This window comes from Camarhynchus parvulus, chromosome 1 (assembly GCF_901933205.1).
Source record: "Camarhynchus parvulus chromosome 1, STF_HiC, whole genome shotgun sequence".
NCBI classification, from domain to species: domain Eukaryota; kingdom Metazoa; phylum Chordata; class Aves; order Passeriformes; family Thraupidae; genus Camarhynchus; species Camarhynchus parvulus.
The window spans coordinates 109,328,863-109,352,351 of record NC_044571.1 but is presented as its reverse complement, the minus strand read 5'-3'; the positions used below and the strand labels follow the sequence as shown (position 1 = coordinate 109,352,351).

The 23,489-nt window shown below is 40.6% G+C and overlaps 1 protein-coding gene across 3 annotated transcripts in view; it reads right to left on the bottom strand.

Moving 5' to 3' along the window:
* The window catches only part of CADM2 (cell adhesion molecule 2), a 578,457-nt gene that overhangs the window by 85,155 nt on the left and 469,813 nt on the right, over nucleotides 1-23,489 (bottom strand). For all 3 annotated transcript variants that reach the window (XM_030960443.1, XM_030960463.1, XM_030960451.1), the window contains 2 exons: nucleotides 21,345-21,515; nucleotides 5,455-5,545 (listed from right to left, as the gene is read on the bottom strand). In XM_030960443.1, coding sequence (XP_030816303.1) covers nucleotides 5,455-5,545; nucleotides 21,345-21,515 — 262 coding nt within the window. The remainder of the gene's footprint in view (nucleotides 1-5,454; nucleotides 5,546-21,344; nucleotides 21,516-23,489) is intronic.

Genomic DNA, 23,489 nt, shown 5'->3' with positions numbered 1-23,489 from the left:
TGGGTTAAAAACTGGCTGGACCATTGATGGAGCTGATGGAACACTCTACCCAGGGGATGGTTAAAAGCACATTTCTTCAGGAATCTATCCTGGTCCTGTTTAACTCTTGAATACCAAAGACCTGGTGGAATGTGTTCATTAAGCTGGCTGCACTGATACATCTGAGGGGAGGCCACTGTTCAGAGGGGCTCCTGTGGCCTGGAGGAATGGGCCAACAGGTGCCTCCTGGGAGGCAGGGAACTCAGCAAGGATATAATATCCTACATGTAAGCTGAGAAAAACCTGGAAGTTGTGGCTAACAGTAGATTTAACTAGAGCCAGCCTGAGTCCAGGCTCTGCTGCTTTCAGGTGACTGGATATGAGTTGATTCCCTTCACTGGCTTTCCTCAGTCTCACCTAGAGCTCTGCCAGGTCCTTCTCAAATGAATCAGCCACTCTCTCTCTGGGTTGCCTGGGTGGTGTGTGTTTCCTGTTGTCATTAGTAATTGTTTGCACCAACCTTTACAAAATGTTTGTCTCACTCAAGGGAGTCTTCTTTAAACAGATGCTAGAAAAGACAGGACACTGTGTGGAGATACTGCACACATCATTTACAAAGACTTTATAGCCCAAGCCTGGCTCTTTGGTGTGCACTCATTATTCAAAGTGAACACCTCTTCTTACATTAATATGTTTCTTTGTCCATACTTTATACTACTCTGTACATATTCATGTTTGGTTTTGGTTGTGCTTTTCTTTATAATTTTCATGAGCTCACAAATAATGTTATTCTAATGAAGGATACCTGAAATAAAAATCTTCCCTATTTATCTCAAACAAGGCCAAATATTCACTTTACATTAGTCAACCAACTGTACTATGATTCCCCTGAGATGCATGGAATGGAAAGACATTTCTCTAAAGCACACAGGAGACAGCTAACTTTTTCTTTGTTTCCTGTGCCCTAATTATTCCATTATATTTTGACGTCCTTTCTCCTGACTTAAAAAACTCACATATTTCATGCATGCTTTGATGAGAGTACTGACTAAGAATATTAAATATTGAACCTTTCTTTCATTATGGGTCAGTTTTTGAATTTACTTTTAGGGCAGTTTTGAGTCACTAGACTATATTGTTAAGACACAACAGTGTATAGAAGTTACAGCTTGCAATAAGAAAACATTGGCTTTTAAAAAATTTTGTAAGCATGGATGACTGTAAATGATCATTTTGTTCTTTACTTTCTATATTTTTTACAGCTACCTCATGTTTATTTTAGAATACTCAAAATACTGTCAGGCAAAATGATTTCAGAAAAGTCTAGACATTACATAAAAAGGATGTCTAGGATTTCTGAAGTTTAATTACATTTCCTTATTTGGAAAATAAATAAAGTCTCAGTAAAACTATATTATGCTAAAAGAAGAAATAAATTAAGATGCAACACCTTACATATATATGAGGCAAGCTCATTGATAAAAATATTACAGACTGACAGCTGTCCAAGGATCCAGCCACAAACACTGGAGAAAGCAGTGCTAAGAATTGAAAAGGGAAGAGATTCAATTTGGTTTGAAACTACACAAAAGTACCTCCAAAAAAGGGATGCTGCTGAATAGTCATATCAAGCACAGAGTGTCTTGACCTCAATTATGCAGAGAAATGGTTAAATACATTTTTTACCTGTAATTTGGAGAAAACAAAAAAAGCCCAAAACACAACAACCCTGGACATCAGTATTATCAAAACTGTCAACAGCGTGAAGAAACCAGCGACTGAGTATTGCAAAAGGAAAGACTAAGCTAACATAAATACTCATATTCAAAGTTTTCCAAAAGAAAACTCTTAATTTTTTATGCCAACTGTGCATTTATTAATTGGACAAAATCCTCGCAAATGCTATATTTCAAGATCCCTTACAATATTACACATAATAGGGTATACTCCTAGAGTGAGCCATGTTTATCTGTAGTAAACTGATGAATATATTTCCTTTTTTCATTTGCATCAACAGAAAAATTTAATTGAAAATGTCATAGATTTATCCATACAATATTCCAGACACCAGCCTTCTGCTGCTGTTTCTCAGAGCTGGTGCCTGAAGTGCTACACAGCTGGGTTAGAACACCACCAAATCCACGTGGCCTGCCTCTGCAAAACTATCACAGAACAGGCAGGAAGCCTGGCCTGCTCCTTTTGGTGGTTTTGTCCCACTTCCACAGCAGCAACACAGTGGTTACCCAAAAGAAGGTCATTTTCAGCTCCTGCCGCAAAGTAACAGAAATTAGCACAGGGCCTGACTGGAGCCAGAGCTGTCCTCATCCTCCCAGTGATGAGCAGAGAGGTAAAACAGCACAGTTACTGAATTAGTGCAGTCTGTCTTACACCCTCTTATGTTGCCTCACTGAATCACATTTCCACCTTTCTCTCCACCCTCTCCCATGCCCCCAGCTTCTCCCCCTTAGCCCACCCTCAGCATCCCTGTTCCAACATTGGGGTCCCTTTACCAAGACCATCCACAGCAAGTGGGAACCCCAGAGGCTGGGATAATCCCAGCCCACCTCACATGCTGTGACAGCTGATGATGCTCACATCCAAGGGTCTGAGGACATTTTTTCTCCTGTCCAAAGTCATGGCTAATGACTGGCCAAGAGAAATCTTACACCTCAAATTGTGAAACCTCAGCAGGTCCCTAGATCTAGCCCTTAGTACAGTTGTTCTCTGTAGCTGTTCTCTGTCCCTCTGCTGTATCCCTGGAGGATGCTGTTTCAGCAAGAGATGCAGAGTGCAGAGGATTTTTGAGAGGTGCTGGTTTCAGCAAGTCTTCCCTCCCATTTCCTGCTACAGGGCTGTAGGTTAGGAAGGGCTTTCCCTCAGGACTGTTGTAGATTGGAAACACAGCATCAGGGTAACGATGATGCACATGGTTTGAGGGACAGAATCCCCTTCCAGGAAGGTGATTCACCTTTCAGGGTGATGAGCTGTAAGATGGTGTATGACGCTGTAAGTATCATACTTATGATGGTGTATGAGCTGTATGATGCTGTAAGTACATTCCAGCTTTAGCCTCATCCTGCTTTTCCCTGTTGGAAAAGAATTCCTCAGCAGCAGCTACCAGTAACACCAATGTCACCACAGCCACCACCTGGCTTCACCCTTTCTCAGTTTTCATCTCAAATGCCACTTGGAAGCTTGTGAAAATTGCTCTGGGACGCAAGAGAAATGCACCTCTAAGTAAGTGTTCATTTACTGCTGCCTGCAGGAAGCAGGAGAGACTGTGCCATAAAGTATCCAGAAATTAACCCACGGTGTGCAAACAGCTGTGAAGAACCACAGCTGGCCTGAGCTCTCCATGAAGCCCACAATTCATCACTTACCTTATGACACTGACATATCTGGGCTCAGTAGACCTCTCCAATTCCTCTCTCTCTCCCAGCCAGAGGCACTCACAATGCAGGTTGGGAGCATGACACTCCTGTTTCTCAAGCTAAGCCTCTGCAAACTGCTCCCAGGAGGATGCCTATTTATTACTGGCCCTGTGCCATGAGAGACTGACCTAATGAAGCAATTCAGAGCAGCTGAAGTTGGCAATGCCTGTGGCCTGGACAATTAGAGGTGCATTTATTGGCAAAATATTTGTGCCCCAAAGGCTACCACGTGCAGGTCCCTGTCTTGATAATTCTGTCACGTGAAGATTTTTGTTTCTTTCCCTTTCAAAACCACATGCAAATTTTGCATTTGAATCCTTTAAGGAGAGAACACAGCTTTACTTAAAATAAATAAACAAATCAGTAACACCTTAATTGAAGCTCTCTTTTAATTACTAAGTTGTAACTAGTGCCTCCTAATGTTTAAAGTATGTCCAGAGTATTATGCGTACCAAATATAAAATATTGTGTATGCCAAGGTATCTCACTTTTACTCCTCTGATTCTTTCCCTGATCCTGCTGTGAGTGAGGAACTGAGTGGGGCTAGAATGCCTCAAGTCTATTAGCTAAAAGGAGCACTTCATCTGTTAAGTCATGAGGAAAATACTGAGATAAGGAAAATGCTAAATATCACCCAGCCAATGGTGCACTCAGGGCAATCAGTGCTGACCTCTTTGCTAAAATTAAGCACTTGCACATCTTCAGCAGATTTTGAAAATAAGGGGGAAACAGACTCTACCTCTTCATGCCCAGGGGAATGTTCAAGGGATATGAGATAAAAGGATAAATCCTTCTCCTTCAGGTACATTATAAAAGCAAGAGAGGGCTCACAATGGATTTTTGTGTTACTGACAGAAGTATTTTTCTCAGAAACACACACATATCAGAAGCACACAGGTACAGAAAAGACCAATTACATGGAGCATCAGGTCAGACTAATCAGATGAACTCCCAGTGTTTTGGTCTCAAGCAGGGAAGAAGCATGATCTAGGTGCTCACCCAGTCAAGATCTGGATGGAGGAGCTGCTTTAAAATGATGCAGGTGCATAATATTAAAAAAAAAATAATTACCTATGGAGCTTAAATTATGCCAGAAGAGTTTTTGAAAATAGAAATTTTGGACTTAGATGCCTTACTTGACCTAAATCTGACTTCAAGCTCCTGCATAAAGCAATTCCATGAAGTCACTAAAGTTATACCAGGGAGAAATTCAGCCATAAGTGACATGATTTTTGTCATGCAATTCACACCTCTTCTAGGTTCAAAATATTATTCCATTACCATTTTCAAGACCATTCTAAATCTGTGTATCATCACAACACTATATATTCATCTTCTGAGCAGAAGGTCAATATTTAAGAAACTTGATTCATAATGACTTAATATTAAGCAATTGGATTATTTTTTTATATATATATATATGAGTAAATATATAACAGCCCCTCTGAGCAGTTAACTGTTTCCAAGAGTCAAGTCTATTTAAATAGTAGATTCTGTGCAAGGGTTAACCTCTGCAGATTTTTCTCTAAAGGTATTAATGGAGAAGATGTTAATTCCCAAGGAAAACAATTTACATTCCTAAAGCAGGCTACACCTTTCCAAATCCTGGTAGAAACAGGCAGCCAACTTGCACATATAATTAAATTTCAAATTCACCTGTAAATGGCAGCCAAAGTTCAAAATATTTTTTTTCTGAGGCTGGTTGATGTAGGAAGATTTTCATGAGATGTTTTCTCCTCTATCATCAATTTAATGATGTAAACAGAGATAGATTAAACCTGCACACCTTTCAGGTTGATATACCTGACAGGGGAAAAAAAAATCTCACAGCTGGAATTCTTCCTGATAACTCAAATAGGTGACAAAGTAAAAGAGCAATCTTCTATAGACACTTAATGAAGACAGGCTTCAAGGGGTTTTCTATACCAGAGAGTACTTTACACCCCAGGAGGAGACAAAGCCAGTGGATTTCTGCAGCTGAGGATTGCAGTCACAGCAGAATAAGTAAAATAACAAAAAACATATTACTTGTTAAATCACTTACACTGGTTTTCCTTTGGATTCACAAGTCAAAATTATAGATTGTCCTTCTTCAGGCCATGAATTGGAAGAAATGATTTTAACTAAAGGTGTATCTAGGAAGAAAAAAATAGACAACTTGTTGATATACACAAAAAAGATTTATTATCTAAGAGTACATTCTTCTCTATTTACAACAGACTAAACCACAGATTTAATTTACACTTGGAGACAGTTTCATATGGAGCCTTGTGCAATTTCCATTGTCTTCAGGAAGGCAATAAAAATGACCAATGTAACTAAACCAGTAACTTTTTATACCTCTAGGAGACACAGATAGAAAACATGTGTATACTAAGAGAAAACTATTTTTTATTTCTGTATTCGATGCAAATACTCCATATGACTATCCAAAAGTCTGATATCCAACAACAAAATAAAGGAAAAAAACCCATCTAGGATGAATGACAAGTACTCCATGCAATTGTTTGCCTATTTTTAGGCTGATATGATGGAATGCTGCTATTAGAGGAATGAATGCAATAGTGTACATTTGAATAAGAACCCTTTTGTTGTTGCAGAAGCTTGAAAGTCATAATAAGAAAGCTACAATGGGTTTTCAGATAAAATACCTTGTTACAGACATTTTACAGGATATTATTTCTGAAATGCAATAAAGCTGCCCCTAAACCATAACAATCTTAAACAGAATTTGCAAAAGAATGTTTCAAATATCTGCAAAAAGCACTACAGAAGAATCTGCAATCTGTCCAATGTGATTGGATTAGTTTTATAGTTTTAATTGCAAAAAGATACACAATAAAGCTACTGTGAATTCATGCCAAATAAAGCATTTGAAGTAGATCTTTAACTTTTAAAATATTTGCTACCTGGTTTGCAAGAATATATTTTCATAGTCAACATATGACTTAGAGGGCCACCTTTATAAAGAACAAAAAAAAGATGATAAATAAAGGACTGTAACACATTTTTCCCTAGGAAGAGGAAAACCAAATTTCATTGTCACAGTGGAAAAAAAATCAGATTGAATTGAAAAATAGATATTTTTCCTCATGGTTTCTTTGTCTATAGCTTCCTAATACAAACCACTTTATCCTGCAAATCTAGGATACCTAAGTTTTGTCTCACTAAATTTGCAGTGGCTGTTATCCTTAGCAGTGACACCACTGACATGCTGTTATTAAGTAAATGTGAAAGAGCATGCCAATATGACCCCACAAAATCACCCCAAAAAAAAAAAATTAAAAAGATATGCTGTAACAATAGAGTTTCTTATTGAGATGCCAATAGTCCTGCAGAACCCTAAATGGCATCTGAACAATTAAAGTGATGAAAAAAAATCTGACTTTTGATTTTTTTATTTTTGCACACCACAGAGTAACAGCACAAGACAAGAAGAGGGAAAGGCTTAGTGCAGACTCTCTGCAATTCCACTGAAAGTATTTTCAGCATCATTCAGCTTTCCAGAACAGCTGCTCTAACCTTACACCAGTAGCAAATCTGTTCCACAAGTTCATATTTTTAAGGACTCTGCAAACCATTACGCAGGTGACTAATCCTTTGGAGGCCAGGCTGGCATTTGCTTCATTTTTAGCACGTGCTTAAGGCACTGACCTCAAGTGCCTTAATAAATCAGGGCATCAAGTACTTCTGTGATTTCAGTGGTGCTGTTGAAGATGAATAAATTACTCTCTTGACTATACATTGAACCAGAGGAGCAAATTAGTATCAGATAGGAATACATGAAGAATTTAACTGAGGGAGGGAGACAACTAATGCAATGAGATCAAGAGGTTTCCAGAGAAGTATGAAAAAGAGCAAAACTTTGATGGAAGTAATCCTGACAGCCACAGGTGAAGGAAGAAATTAAAGGGCCATCTAGCTATTATTCCTGGCTTAAATATTTTTAAAAATTATCAGCATTTTATGTAACACTGTAAATGACCCAAATAAAATTGAAGAGAGGACGCCAGACACTTAAGCTTTCATCTGCATGCATCAATGCAGCGCTGCTTGCCCCGACTTGAAGTTCCCATTCCTACTTTAATCCACCAGGCAGCTCTCTGTTCTCCACACACTTCTAAACGGAGCTTACTAACACAATTATATTTATGTTTCACCCTCTAAGGCACAACAAAGTGGTGTAGGAAATACATTCCCCAGTGGTTTTCCCTGCTAATTGACTTCAACAGTAACTACTTGTTTCTCTAAAGCAGGAAACACAGGGTTTAATTCAATATATAATTTTTAGGGAAGATAACAATGGAAAATTTTTGCTTTTTATTAATGATTCTTTTTCAAAAACTAGATATTCTATTTTGAGCGCGTTACTCTCAGTATTACTATTTCTATTCTTTATTTTTAGGCGGCGGAAGCGGCGTGACAGGGCACAGGGATGCCGGCTCTGGCTGGACAGCGGCACGCAGCGGCTCGGGACCGGGAGGCTGCACCGACGCTGCGCCGAAAGCAGTGGAGGGTGCGGGCGGGGCGGTGGAGCGATAACGGCTCCGCGCGGCTGATCCCGGCAGCGGCGCCGGCCTGCGATGGAGAGGCGCGGAGCGGTGCGGCCGCAGCGGCTGCGGGCGGTTGTAGCAATTGTGCGCATGCGTGCTAACGTCACTAGGGCCGCGTGGAGAGACCGGAGGGAGGCCGGGGGCGGGGTGTAGCAATTGCGCATGCGTGGCTGACATCACTAGGGGGCGTGGAGAGACCGGAGGGAGGCCGGGGAGGGGTGTAGCAATTGCGCATGCGTGACTGACGTCACTGGGGGCGTGGAGAGACCGGAGGGAGGGCAGCCGCATGGCGTGCGTGCCGGTCGCGTGCCCGGCACGTGCCCGTCGCGTGCCCGGCACGTGCGGTCGCGTGCCCGGCACGTGGCCGGTCGCGTGCGGTCGCGTGCGTGCCGCAGCCCGCACGTGGCGGTCACGCGGTCACGTGCGGTCGCGTGCCGGCACGTGGCGCGCGGCGGTCGCGTGCGGTCAGCGTGCCGGCACGCGTGCCCGCGCGTGGCGGTCGCGATGCCGTCACGTGCGGTCGCGTGCCCGGCACGTGGCGGTCGTGCGGTCGCGTGCCCGGCACGCGGCGGTCGCGTGCCGGTCGCGTGCCGGCACGTGCCGGTCGTGTCGCGCACGTACTGGCACTCGGCGGTCGCGTGCCGGCACGCGGCGTACATGCCGGTCGCGTGCGCGTGGCGTCGCGGCGTCGGCGCGCGCGGTCGCGACGGTCACGTGCCGGTCGCGTGCCCGGCACGTGGCGGTCACGTGCGGTCGCGTGCCCGGCACGTGGCGGTCGCGTGCCGGTCACGTGCCCGGCACGTGCCGGCGTCGCGGCACGTGCCGGTCGCGTGCCGGCACGTGCCGGTCGCGTGCCCGCACGGCGTCGGTCACGTGCGTGCCCGGCGCGTGGCGGTCGCGTGCCGGTCACGTGCCCGGCACGTGGCGCGTGGCGGTCATGCCGGTCGCGTCCCGGCACGTGGCGGTCGCGTGCCGGTCACGTGCGGTGCCGCGCGTGTCGCGGTGCGTCGCGGCACGGGCGGTGCGATGCGGTCACGTGCGGTCGCGTGCCGCACGTGGCGGTCGCGTCGCGTGCCGTGGCGGTCGCGTGCGGACGTGCCGATCCCGCACGTGCCGGTCGCGTGTCGGCACGCTCGGTCGCGTGCCGGACGTGCGGTGCGTGCGGTCGCGTGCGCCGCCGCCGGCGGCGGCAACGCGGTGGACGCGGACGGAACTTCGGCCACCACCGCCGCCGTGTCGGCGGGGGAGAGGGGAATTTGAGGGGCGGGGCGAGCGGCCGCACTCGCGGGTAGCGGTGGGGGGAAGCGGCGGGGCTGCGGTGACGCTGCTGGGCGGGCTCCTCGTGGCGGAATTGAGGGGCGGGGCCTCGAGGATGACGAAAGCAGGGGCGGGAACCGCGGTAGCCGGGACAGCCGGCACCAACGGCATGGCAAAGGCGGGGATGGCGGGGAGCGGTGGGAGGGGCCACAAGGTGCGCGGGGGTGGCTGGGGCCGGGGGACGGCTGTCGGCGCCGAGAGGGCGGGGGCGGGCGGGCGGCACGCTCAGCGATCGTCGGTGTTGTCAGCGCTCCCTCCCCCTGGGAAATCTGCAGCAAAGGGTCTCTGGATTATAAAATGCCATTCTGAGGAAAAATGAATTTGGCACACCAGTCCTACCACGGCTTGGTTTCAGCTGTGGCAAATGAACAATGAGGTTGCCAAAAGAAAGCGGTGTGGGGATGTGGGAGCAATGTGGAGCTATTCCACCAGAAAAGCTTGCTGGGACTCTAAATGAGGTCCATATAGACAGGAACAGGAAAAAAGGGGGGAAACCCCATCAGTCATTTTTATAACAGTGAATTCCCAGTTCCTAAAGAAAGAGGAAATTACCTCAGCTCTTGTGTCATGGTTTAGGTTTCATCCCAGGTGGCAACTACACGGCTCACAGTGCATCAGGATGTGCTACAAGTGTTACTTACAGTCCTCCTGCTAAAAGCACTGATACCACCTCCTTATTTCATCTTTTAGGATGACGAGTAGACAGTTTTAATTACCTTTTGTCGCTAGAAATTTTCTCCTATACTCAATGATTTAAAAAGCCTTAAAAGTACTGCAAGTAGGAAAAGGCTTTGTTTAACAACCTAGCTGAGCACTGGATCCAACAGTGTGGAATATGATGAAGGATCCATTCAGAAAGAAAGCTGCGCTTGTGTGACAGAGCAGTTCTTTCCACTGTGATCACTGAGCTTCCCATGGATGCCAGTTTTTACCTTCCTGGACCCTAAGCAACACAGGGAACATGTCTTATTAATTACTTGCCAGTTCAGAATACACTCAGCTGAGCTCCAGGCAGCCCAGATAAAACACACAGACCTTTTCTGTGGTGTAACATCCATGTCATGGCTGCCAGGTCATCTGGCAAGGAAAAGGATAACCCCCACCTTCCTCCCATTACCCACTGACTATTTCCAGAATACTCCAAGTTCTGAATTAATCACTTAACCTTGTGCAGCAGCACCTCCTGCCTGGATCTATAATACTCAGATTTACTATGCCATTTTTAATGAATATATTTACCTTGTTGTTGTCTTTTGATTTGAACACAAACCACCATTTTTTCTCTTTGTACCAGACTGCAAGTTACTATAACTGGTTCATTACAACACATTTTTCTTCTTACAGGTTTAGCTAAATTATGAGCTACCAACAGCATGTCTTTACTTCATGGTTTTATTTTATGACTGCAAACCTTCTGAATGCTGAAAAGCTTTCATAAATTTCTCAGATATTTTAGTGTGGCAGTGCACAACAACAGTTCTGGTGCTATCATTTTAAAAAATGTTATAAAAATCTAACAGTCTGATAATAAAAGATTATTGCTGCCTGGTAATAAATGGCTGCCAGATGATAAGATTTTAAAAGTTTTTCCTGAGAGACTAATTCATTTATTGTCTACCCATTTTTGTCTGTTTTTCTTCAAAATGCATGTTTGTGAAATCTATTTATGTCACGGCCTTCTACATTTTTCATTGCGCTTTTTCTCTCTCTTATATCTTTGGAACCTTTCCATCATTTCCAGATGCAAAGATAAAATAAGCAGATACCTCTGAAAATGATGATATATCTACTTTCTAAATTAATTAGAGCTGGAGTGAGCACAGGCAAGTTTCAGGATTTTTTTTTCCTTCACAAATCATGAGATTATAATTTTCATACATGGATAGCAATTACAAAGCTCATTGAAAATTCTCTAGTCCTATATAATTTCATTCCTATTTCTAAAAAATGTAAGGAAATAAGCTTAGGAAAGAAGACACTTTAAAAGTAAATTCCAAAGACAAATCACTGCAGCATGCACAAAAATAAGCATCAGATTGGATATCCTAAGTAAGATGAGAAAGAGGAGAGAGAAGCGCTTTAATCAGTTCTGTGCAAGTGCTCACCATTTTAATAGCTTTTACACTTACCAGCTGTGCATCCTACAGCTGTGAATCAGCATTTCCCCAGATTTGGCTTATTTTGTAAATGGCAAGCAGCATGGCTTCTGTCTGTACACTGCTGCCTTGAATAAGCGCTTAGGTGCAAGTCTGCCTTGGTAACTTCACCAAAGTAGCCTGGCAGATGCAGGAAGTTTGATCCTCTGCTTCAGAAAAGAATGACTAACTCATTGCTTAAATGGATGAGAGAAAAAAATCAATATTATGTATCTGAAAATTATTCAACTAGTAATATTTGTGGGTGAGTTAATCTCATTCAAGCAATTGTGCCATGGCAATGGCATTTAATTTCAATAAAACTATTCAACAACACTGTGAAATTAAGCCTTATGATAGTACTTCAATACTTAGGTTTGACAGAAGTGAATACTTGGTACCATATCCAAATGGATATTCCAATGTCTTCTTTTTGTACTCCTTTAAAACTGCTTTACAGTTAAGCAGGACCAGAAGCAGCATATGGTCCCTTTGTTACCTAAGATTCTTTGATGAATTCTGTTGTGTCATCCTTAATCTCATCTGGTTTATTTTAAAATTATGTTTGTTGTAGGAAAGAGTAATAACAGCTTGTAACAGAAGAGTGTAAATACACTCTCCTGGATGCAAAACAAGAAAGTGGATGCCAATGTGGAGGAAAAGAAAGATTGATCAGTCAAATATTCCCTCCTGACACTCATATTACATGAATGCCTCAATTTGAGCACCAACCTGGCAGGAAACCATTTAGGTTACTAATTCTGTGGGCATTGATTATGTGGTACTTTGCTAAAGATATCCATTGGACTTGTTTCAGCAGCTCACCTGCTGGTCATGCCAGCCTCTTTCCCACAATTACTAAAACACAATAAAGGATGTGAAATGTGGTAGCACATGACATGTGGCTTGGGGTTTTGGGAGGGGGAAACAGAAGCTGGAAGTACAACACCAAAGTTCCACAGTTTCCCCCTGCTCCATTTCAAATGTTTACAGCTTTACCCTGCCTTTGTCACGTAATGTGTTCTTTGATCATTCTTACCTACTTTGTGCTTGGCCTCAACACAGGCAGAGATAAATGTGAGCACATCAGTAGCCCCTGCTGAAATAAGTGGAGGACAGAGTGGCACTGTCACCCCAGTTCTGAGTGTGTGCCACCCCATGGAGATAGCACCAGACAACAGCCACTCCCCTTTACATGCCTTTGCAGAATGGGTCACTGGTGTTTCTCAATTATGCATTAAGTCCCATCCACACATGAATGATGTGGTAGAAACAATATTTTCTTTGCAAATCAGTTCTGTTTTCTCCAGTGAATGCAAGTGATGAAGCTTGGTTTTACAACTTTCATCTTGTTTAATTATTTTTGTCATGCCACTTTTTCAGAGTAAACAGTAAAATTTGTTTCATTTAGCATCTCCATTGCCTTACACTCCACTCTCCAACTTATTTTTTATCTCCTTTTGCTCTTAAGAGAAGGAGAAAAAAAGAAAAGACAAAGAAAAGTCTTCTGCCTAAACCACATTATAAAGAAATGCTGAACTTTGAGAGAGCGCATGACCTTTCAGTGTAACTTTATCTTCTGCTTTCTCAGATTTTTTTGTTTAAAGCCTTCATTGTTCTGTTGTGTCTGACTTAAATTATCTTGAATATGGCTTAAGAACTATAGCACATCCATAACTGTTAGAGAAGTGAAATGAGAGCTCTAGATACTCAGCATTTCCAAATATGTCTTCAGTCCTTTCTCTAACATTCATATCAGATATTGAACACTATAAATTTTAGTCTATATAAAAATAACTAAGCAGTAGCATCAGAAAATGAAAATTTGATTTGCTTCTTGAAAATATTCATCCCACCCTCGTGAATGGCAAACTTCTTTTCCTTGGGAGGTTCTGGTAATGATCTCTAAATTTGTTTTTTATCTTTTCCTCCAGACTGTCTCACCTGCTTGCTAGTCTTTCCTACTTTTCATAATATTAAACTCTCCCTCCCAAACTTCTTTTAAAACCTTCCCAGTCACACAACAGGCACATAGAATATCCTGCCCACACCAGATTTCAAAGTTTTTATGCAGAGTAGACAAGCTACCCTGTGGATTTTCTACATAAGATTTTACAGAGAAATAAATTAGATTATATTTCACTTGTAAACCATATTTGAACATAAACCTCCAGATGGTAAAGGTCAGGATTGTACATTAACCCTTTGAACTGAATATCCCCTTTGAAAGATGAAAGTTTTGCAGTAAATGGACTTACAAGTTTATGAATTATTTTGCATTTAAATAATGGATTTCTTATTTTCATCCGTCATTAACCTAATTGATCTCATTTAAACATGCAAATTGTAGCAGTGAACTTTTCTGTTCACAGATATCATCCTTTACTGTGTACAGTAACTATCCTTTAAGTTTCATTTGTTTCAAGCATTCACCAGTATGAAAAGTTTAATAAATGTAACTGTACTAATTAACAAAGTGCTTACATAATTATTGAGCTATATAATTAACATTTTACTTAATTTTCATTCAATATGAAAAGATGTAGAGTACTGAAACTATAGCTTTTAAATTGCATTCTCATTATTACTGGTTTTATCTGTATCTTATCCTGTTAAGTATAGTAACATCCCTCCTTTAAGGGAGATAGACCAACAGCTGGTCCTCAAAGATATATTTATTTTCCATATTAACATTCACTGGGTGAATTCAGGAACAAAAAATGAACCAAAACAGAACCCAAACCTGTTTGGGTTGGTTGAGTATCACAACATGGGTGGGTCTTGGGTGGGAACCTGAATGTGTAAAAAGGATGAACTTATATAAGAGGGAGTCAACTGGAAGACACTGGAACTGTCTCCTTCTCAAGGTCACAGCAATCCAGCAGAATCTTCAGTGAAAGAGAAAGTAGGAACAGTGCCCAGAAGTTTGATCTCCTTTCAGATTCAGGGAGCCATTTATGAAAACATCCAGCTTTTCCTCATGAGCTTCTGTCCAGGAACCTGAACAGCTCACAGGTTTTCACTGAAAGTGAAGGACATCCCTGCTTGCTTAGGCTTACAGAGATCATCTGTGATCAGAGGTTTTGTGAGAAATCAAGGTCCTGTCTGCACATCAGACAGAAAATACATCCCCCTCTTGCTTCTTAAGCTGGAACAAAAGGTGGCTTTAATCAATAAGACCAAGCTTCAAGTATTGGCCTCCTTCCACAAGTTCCAGAGGTCTCTGAGGTATCATAGCTCTAAACCACTCAAATTATTCCATGATGAAATGGTTGTAGGAAGAGAGAAAATAGTGCTAGCTTGAAATAGAGAACTGCAAAGCCCTGGATGTGCAAATCTCAGGTGAGTTTTTTTGTTTGTTTTTGTTTTGGTTTTGTTTTGTTTTTTTGTGACTCTAGGGAATTATGTGCCTGGAAAATCCAGGTCTTTTCACTGTATGAGAAGTTCTAGAAGAATTGTGTGGTTAAACTTATTGGTTGAAGTCATCATTATACAGACATTTTCTCTCTTGGCAACATCAAAAGAAGTTTCAATTCTCTCAGAAATTGCAACTATTTTCACTCCTGACTCAACACACAGGCTTTTTGTTTGAGTTCACCTAGTATTTTGGGGTGATGTTAAAAAAAATATTTTAAATAATGGAAGGCTATGCTATGACACCTTATTATCCTAGTTAACATGTCATTTTCTGAATCTGGGGATGCATCTCTTGCCAGATTGTCCATACAAAGATTGTGGCAGTGTGTAATCTCACCAAATGTTACCAGATTTTGCTTTTAGCCAGTATGTCTGTCAAGGTGTCACACAGTGTAAGGAAGACATGGTCACAAGCAAATGAGAATGACCAATTCTGTTGAATGATCTGAAACCACTGAGATGAGCATCAGTGAAGGAAATTTCTTTTAAGTCTCATATTTTCTTCACTTCAGAAAAACCTATTCTCTGCCTAGGGAGTAAAAGCTACTTACAAAAAAAAGGAGATGTGCCCTTATTCCTAAAGCATAGGTGTCACTTAACTCTGGGAGAGTTCTGGGCAGCATACCACAAGTCAAAAAAAAAAAAAAAAAAAGAACTTCAAAGCAAATGAGAGAAGGAGTTATGCCAGAGTGCAAAAGCAAATATGTTTTTTTTAAGCACAAAATTGGGGAAAAACAACTAAAGTAAGTAAAGAGAAAGGAGCACATGAAGAGAAAATTAGAATCAGCTTCAAAAAGACAAATGGCCACACAGCTTAAAGAAAATGAATGTGTGACACATATTTTACTCATTTACAGTACAGAGGGACCATATGTAGAGTGCAGAGGAAAGTTTTCCTTTCCTCTCCTATTTTATCATAGCTAAGAAGTATCCCATTTTGTGTGCTTTTGCATGGGCACACATCTGCTCTTCCTGAGCTACAAAAAGTCAGCAAGTCTGGATAGACACAGGCACCTTGAAGAGCCACTAACATATTTAACATGTGACATTCATTAGAACTGAACATTAAGACTTAAGGAACACAGGGATTTTGTCTCTATGTACTGTTCTGATGGGCAGCTCTGAGTCTTTCAGGCATTCATCACAGACACAGAGTCCAGCACCCAACTATTCATGACCCTTTTCTTGCCTGTTTTTAGAATGCCTTATTTCATGTAGTGCTATATGAAGGTGCAGTACATGATATACTACAATTAATATATTTTTACATATTCACACACATTTTTTACTCATTTTTGTTCAGAATGTCTATTTTAGAAACTCTGTTCCAACAAAAACTTGAAAGCAGCCAAGCAGAAACAGTGTGCTAAACCCTCCTAAGTGAGCATCAGGGAACTCTTTGATGAAATGACTCTGCTTGCACAAGCAGAAATTCTGGGCCCATCTTGCCATCAGGGAAGCTTCCATTTGTTGTTACATCAGGAGTGAGAGGGGCAGGGTGCTGTCAGACACTTGTGCACACACAGACACCCCGTGTTCTACACGGCCACACCAGCGCGTGGCTGATCCAATCCGCAGCCTGCTGCACTCCCGGGGTTTCTTTACTTAATGCAAAATCAATACCTTTATTTCCAGGACAATGATTCCAACATTCTCATGGAATGGCTGCCTAATTTTAAAGTCAAGTCCAGATGTTCATTGCAAAAGAATCTAATAACAGCTCACAAAAGAAGTGTGCCTATCACACAAACATGTTGGAATAGCCTGTGGAAGCAAGTTAGCTGATGGCTATAGATTTATCAGGCCGACAATTCACTGCACATCTGTGTCTGCCAATATGGAATTTATTCAAAATTGCCTCTCTAGACGCTTCTTTACATAACACATATTTAGCTTATTAGTGCTGTCATTTGGGAGTGTGGTCAGCTTTTGAGCAAAATCTCACTGAGTCCATTAGCACGGATCACATCACAGCTGCCATTTTAGAAGCACCATGATTAGGTTTGAAGTTCAAATGATTTGATTTCACTTTAAGGCTTCAAAAGCAGCCTCTGGGGTAGATTTACACAATTAATTTTTACTGAGGTCTGCTGGGTAATTTACTGTAGTCAGAGAACCTTCACTAAGGTACAGTAATTACCACTGGGTAATTTTATGGCACTCTGTTCAGTACGAAGCAACATGTTGGCTGTTTTCTGCTCAGATAAGACCTGGAAGGAAGAGAAGATGCTGCTTTTGGGAATCACAACATGTCTGCAACACTGAGGAGGGATGAGAAGAATTCACTGACTTCTCAGATGTGGACCAGAAGTTGTACATGCCCTCAAAATGTCTTTTCAGGAGCATGCATAAGGACTTAGACAATCTCTTAAAAATTGTACTGAGAAGCTTTCAAAATTGAAGCACCGTACCCATAATTCTTTAATACAGGAACAAAGAATACATTCTTTGTTTAGTCTGAGCACAGAAGTAAACAATGAAATTAAGTATCCCTTTGAGATTTGTATTTATCACTTACAAGAAGCACTTCCTAATAATCAGTGGCAGCTGGGCTGACAAGCAAACTTCACAGCAAAGCCAGAGGGGATACAAGTCTATTTTAGGTTTGCTATTGACAGTAAGGGTCACAGAAAAAATAAACTCAGCAAGCAGTGTCATGCTACCACAAACCTCTGCTGGCCAAGCAGAAACTAAATTACAGCCCAACCTTTCAGCACAGCAGAAGGACTTGGGCAATTGGGCTGCCCTGCAGTGCACAGAGCACAACATACAGATGAACAAGATTAAGCACAAGTGAGATGTAACATAAATTACAGACAAATAAATCAAAAGATTGGAGGAGCTAATTATCCTGTAGTATGGAGTGGGGGTATGCTATGCTTTCCCCTATTATTTTAATATTTTGAGTTTGCAAAATTAATCTGTGAAGCCCTGTAAAAACAAGAATTGACCACTCTCTCCTTCAAAATAATAATATAATCTCCACTTTCAGACTGAACTATAAGAAAGAAAGGAAAGCAAAGAGCAGCAGAAGGACTTAGAGACTATTTCTATCACATACACATAAATATGAATAATAGAAAATAAAATAAAAAAAACTTTGAGTGTAAAAGTTTAGTCCTCAGCTTCATTTTATACACTGTAGCACTACTGGGAAACCTTATTTGATTTCTCTATCACAATAATAAAACATAAGATTTCTGTAAGGGGAAGATGAGGGAATAAACATATTCTATATCTAATGGCTTTCATTTTGTTAAGTTGACTTCCTACTAAAGTTGATGATAAAAACAGCTGTGTGGACTCATAAGCACTTCTATCTACATCTCTCCATGGACTAATTACAAATATCTGTTTCATACAGTCCCAGCATCTAAGGCAGATTTAATTTTATTCTATCTTTCACTAGGCATATATCAAAACCTGTCATTTCGTTCCATTATTTTGCTTTTTTTTTCCTCTACCCATCATCCACTGGATGCAAACACAACCCTGCACTTCCTACTGTTCTCTTTTATTTTCCTCTGCTTTTTGGTTTGTTTGTTTGTTTGTTTTGATGGAGCCACAAATTTTGTCCATTGTCAAGGGCGAGTTGCTTGAAACAAAGCAGGCTTTTCAACATTCAAGCATAATTATACAGGGCAGAAATGCCTAGACAAGTTCTTACTGCCCTTTCCTTCTAACTGGTGATGATACACTGATAATTCGTGAGGAGCATCCATGTTTTAACTTTTCAGATTTTAGGAAGGAGTTTAAAACTCAAGAGCAGTTCTAATGAGTGATGTTTCATCTTTGTACATTCATTCTCTGCCAAACTGATGCTCACCTGTGCTGTTCTGTTTGACCTTTTTAAGAGACTTGCTTATCATACTCTCACAGTTGTCTGCTAATTTTATAGATCTCTGGGATATTAAGAGTATGTGGCAATGCCACACTAACTTGGTTATGATTTTGGAGCATACAGGTTGTCAGATTAACAAATTCTCCTGACTTTGAGGTCCCATAATTCATCAACTTTGCCAGCACTATTTTTGCCCTGCGGCAAGGTGGCATTGAGGATTTATGTTGGATCAGCTTCCACAGGGTCCTGTGAGCATGATTCTTGTTGATACAAACAGGATTTTTTTTTTCTGTTTGAAATCTTATGGACTGACAGAAAAAAACCCAGCTTCCACTGGCTGCAGTAATATCCATGACAACGGTGAGCAACATAAGGAGAATAAAATCAAAGAGCCCAATTCCAGTGTAATGTACTCCATTTGGAGTATTTGGGATTGCTCCAGTGAATAATTTCACATCTCTTTTTCCTTTAAGGCTCTCTGATGAACCATATCATCAGTTCCTTGAATCTTCTTCTCTTTTTGTAAAATTTCCTTTCAAAATTTGACCAGCATTAAGATTTCTGAGTATGCTGACCACGGAAATGTGAGTGGCAAGGACAAGGACAACAAAAGACTGATCTTAGTCTTCTTGTCACCAATAACAGAATACTTATTTCTCCATAGCTTTAAATGGTTCTTCCACTCTCTGCCCTCAACTTCAGCTTCTTTTGGCACTTTTATCACTTCTCTTTCTATGTATAACAACTCCATACCAGTGCTAGAGAGTATTAAATTGATTGGTGGAAAATTAATGGAGCAAGCAGGAATGATAGAGAACAATTACTTGTGCATTATGGCTTTTGATAAGCTGGCAGTCTTAGAGGGGGAACTAACATAAAGTACACCAGTAATGGAAATGCCCAGTGCAGTCTGACCTTGTCAGAGAACTCCAGTGAGGCCAGAGAAGAGGGAGAAGGGTCTTGTTCAAAATTTGGAGAAACAAGCATAGAGGAAGATGCACCTCACTGCTATTTAGCAAGGAAGCGCCTCACTACAAGGGTGCAAACTGGAAGGGAAAACAAATATTCAGGAAGTTTTATATACAAGAGGCCACAAAAAGGCTTTTTTGCCTTATGAGGCTCATGCAAACCAGGGCCCTGCCTTTACTTTCAGGCACATTACACTACATTGCAGCCATTTTAAACTCTTTAAAGCTGTCCAATTTCTGCATCTAGTGTTCCATTAAATTTGATTCATCTCCTGCGGTGCCAACATCTTGAGCAAGGCGCTGAAGAAAGAGCAAAGAATTAGGAAGTGAAGACATGGGCAAGATCAGTGGCTGATGGCTGTGCAATTTAGAATTCAAGGAAAAGAAGTTGTTAGGGATTCATGTCTCCAGCACAGATGCATTTGAATATATTAGGAGAGGTGCTTAACAGCCATTTGGTGAAGAAAGGCCCTGATCTCCCTCAGTAAAATGATGGCTAGAATGTTTCAGAAAACATTTTTAGCACATATGCTAATCCACATTCTCTTCATTTTCAGACTTTTTTTGCAGATGGCATTTTTAGCAAAGTTGTCAGCTTCTGTGTACAGAGTGCTTTTGCCATTCCTGCATTTTACATGTGCTGCAAGTCTTAGATGCTTATAGAAATGTCCCTGTTTATAGAAATATCCCTGTTTAGAAACAAGTTACATATGGCAGCAGTCCTTGACATGGCTCCTCAGGAACTGGTTGCAGTCACTGAACACTTGCCTGCTTCAGGGACAAGCTTGTCTGCTTTACAACAGGTTGATTGCACCTGGTCTAGAAAGAGATTCATGAAAGGTCTTTTGCCTTCCCTTGGTCTGCATTTTGCAGATGTACACATGTTCTCCAGAAAAAAAAAAAACAACCAACAAACCAAAAACAGCTGGACCCCAAAAAATGGTGGATCTAATACAAGTGAATATGAAGATGTCAGCTGATGGGGTCTCTCACAGTTTATAAGAGAAAAAAACCCAGTGACTCAAAGGACAATCTGACTTCAGAGTAGGGCACAGAGAAAACCAGATTAATTCAACTTTGGAACAATGCACTGTGGAAAACATCATGTCCAGAAATGCTGTTTGAAAGAAAAAAAATAGCCAATATATAAAGATGCAATACAACTGAATTGTGGATTACCTAGATTAACAACTTGTGTGGGCCAGGCCTAAAAATAAATCTTAAAGAGCTTTTCTTCCTGAGTCTGTGCTATTAACAACACTAGTGAGTTTCATTAGCAGGATTCAGCGTCATTGAGGCAATCTGCTACAAACTTTGTTTCTTTATACCCTTGTTTCAAGTTTCTAGAAACTTTCAAGGAAAACTGTGAATTAGGATGCTCTTGATGTTAAATAACCCATTTAAATTACTTCAATGATAACCAAAAAAGACAAGTACATTTTCTTTCCACTGCTTCTCAAATAAAACCAAGAACTCGGTCCCACAGCGCTCTCAATGTTAAGCTTTCATTAAACTTTTTTGAGTCACTCCTGTAAAAATAAAATAGAAAACACACCCCACCAACCAAATACAAACCACAGAATTTGGCTAAAAGAAAGGCGTTATCTATCTGCACAATACCAGAGAACTTTGCTCCAACAGACACTCTGAAACGAAACAAAACAAAACTATAAAAGCAAGCATGTATAATGTGTATTACTTACAGTGTATTTCTAGAACCTGCATTGCTATCTGAGGTGTAGAGTTTAGGGACTCATGATCTACTCTGCAACTTACAACTGCACCATCATCACTGCGATCTGCTAGGAAATCCAGCGTGCTGCTGACTGTGAATGTTTTACGAGTTGCATCTTCTTCTTTTACATATTTAACATCTGAAAGAAAGAAAAAACAATTAGTTATCTTTCCAATATTTTTTGGGAAAACATAGTCCGACATTAGACAGCTAAATTTTCTATCACAGTTGTTGGAAAAAAACCCCATCTTTCATTGTTGGTGTCTTTAATATAAAAGTAATTAGACTGCAGTTATTCCTCAATTTGCTCTCATTGTCAGAATAGGAGATAGATATTGAAAGAGAAAATTTTAAAACTGCTTCCATGATACTGCATTCAAACTGAATTTCATTCATTGTTACCTCTTAAATGTTTAGGTCCATGTTAGATATAAATGCTCTCTGTAGGTCATCAGAAAAAGATTGTGATCTTGTCCCACCCTCATCACCTTACATATTCACAGTGCCACTGAACATTTAATTTCCCAAGTTCATTCTTATAGCCTCTCACAGTAATGCAATGCATGGATATTACTGAAGCCACGTGCACACAGTCAGATTCATCCTGTGCTTACTTAATTCATTGCTTATTCTGTTGTTTGGTTAGAATTATGCTAATTTACTGATAAAACCAGGTATAGTCATCAATGGTAATAAACAACTGTAAATAGAGCATGCCATAGTATTTACTGGAATATTGAAATGAGTCCCAAGAAGACCAGAAATAAGATTACTGCAGAGAACTTCCACTCACTGCTTTACACGATTCTAAATTGACTTGATACATGATACTTGCAGATCCAGTTAAAAATCTGAGTTTTTAGCACAGACACTGCAGTGGAGGGAGTTTTCAGCTATGCTTAGGAAGCATTATCTCAGCTCAAGGTTAAGATTCACATTCAGAACATTTTGTTGTAAGAAATACATGCTAGATCAGAAACGAAGATCCAAAAGACTGAGCATTTAACTTAAAATATCTGAATGTATTAACAGGAACATGAGATCTTCTTACACATACTTTAGAATTGTTTCACTTGGTTCCCAACTACTTGTGATACTTATTGATTTTAGTTTATTTCAGAAAAAAAATGGTAAGCTTGTTATATTGATTTATTGCAGTGAAAGCTTGAAAAGATATCTATAAATACTTAAACATATATATTAAATTACACTGAGATTTCATATGTCCTCTGTGCCCTATGAAAAGTGAGAGGTTTCAGTTTTACAAATTATACTAAATCCCATTAGAGAACAGAATGACCTAAATAAAATTTCCATGAAATATCAATTTTAGAAAGCAAATCTTCAATGGCTTAAGCTACATAGTTTTAGATTAAAAATACCTCTGACTTCAGAGAGGTGGTCTTTATCATTGTCTCCAGACAGACAAGGACACTGTGTAGTTATACAGTTTCCATTCCTCCCTAAAAAATAATTATTTCTTGCATACGAGAATTTTTCTGACTGTTTGCTGCTAAGCCTTAAAAGATTTCCATTTCTGCCATGGTCACTATTAATATTTAGGGATTAGTAGGTAAGAGACATATTGGCCAGAGCTAAAGCAAAGTTATTATAATCAAACAACAAATGTCTTCACTAATATTTAAAGCAAACACATGCGATATTGTTCCCAAAGTTAGGTTTCCATATTTAATAATAAGCACCTGTATAGGTAACATTCTGCTTATAAGTAATGTGCATATCCCTTTGCTTACTGACTTCAGGTGGGGGACAGAAGGCTCCTGAAAACATCAATAACTTTAATTTTATTGAGATGTTGTAGATTTTTAATCCTTTAGAAAAACAAAAGCAGGTAATTTCCTAAATTGATGCTGAGAAGTCCCTCTCTAGTTATTTATTGTGTGAAAGAGTTAGACTCTCAGAATTAACTTCCTCTGCAAAAAGGGTAGTGATAAGATTCTACAAACTGTTAGCATCCTCACCAACAGAAATTTTTAGCTTGTTCTTCTTACCAGCTGTATTTTCTTAGATGTTTCTTCATGGCAAATGAAGGTGGGATTGTAATATGTTCTAATTGAGTGCAAACCCAACTGGATGTGAGAATGGTGGAGAT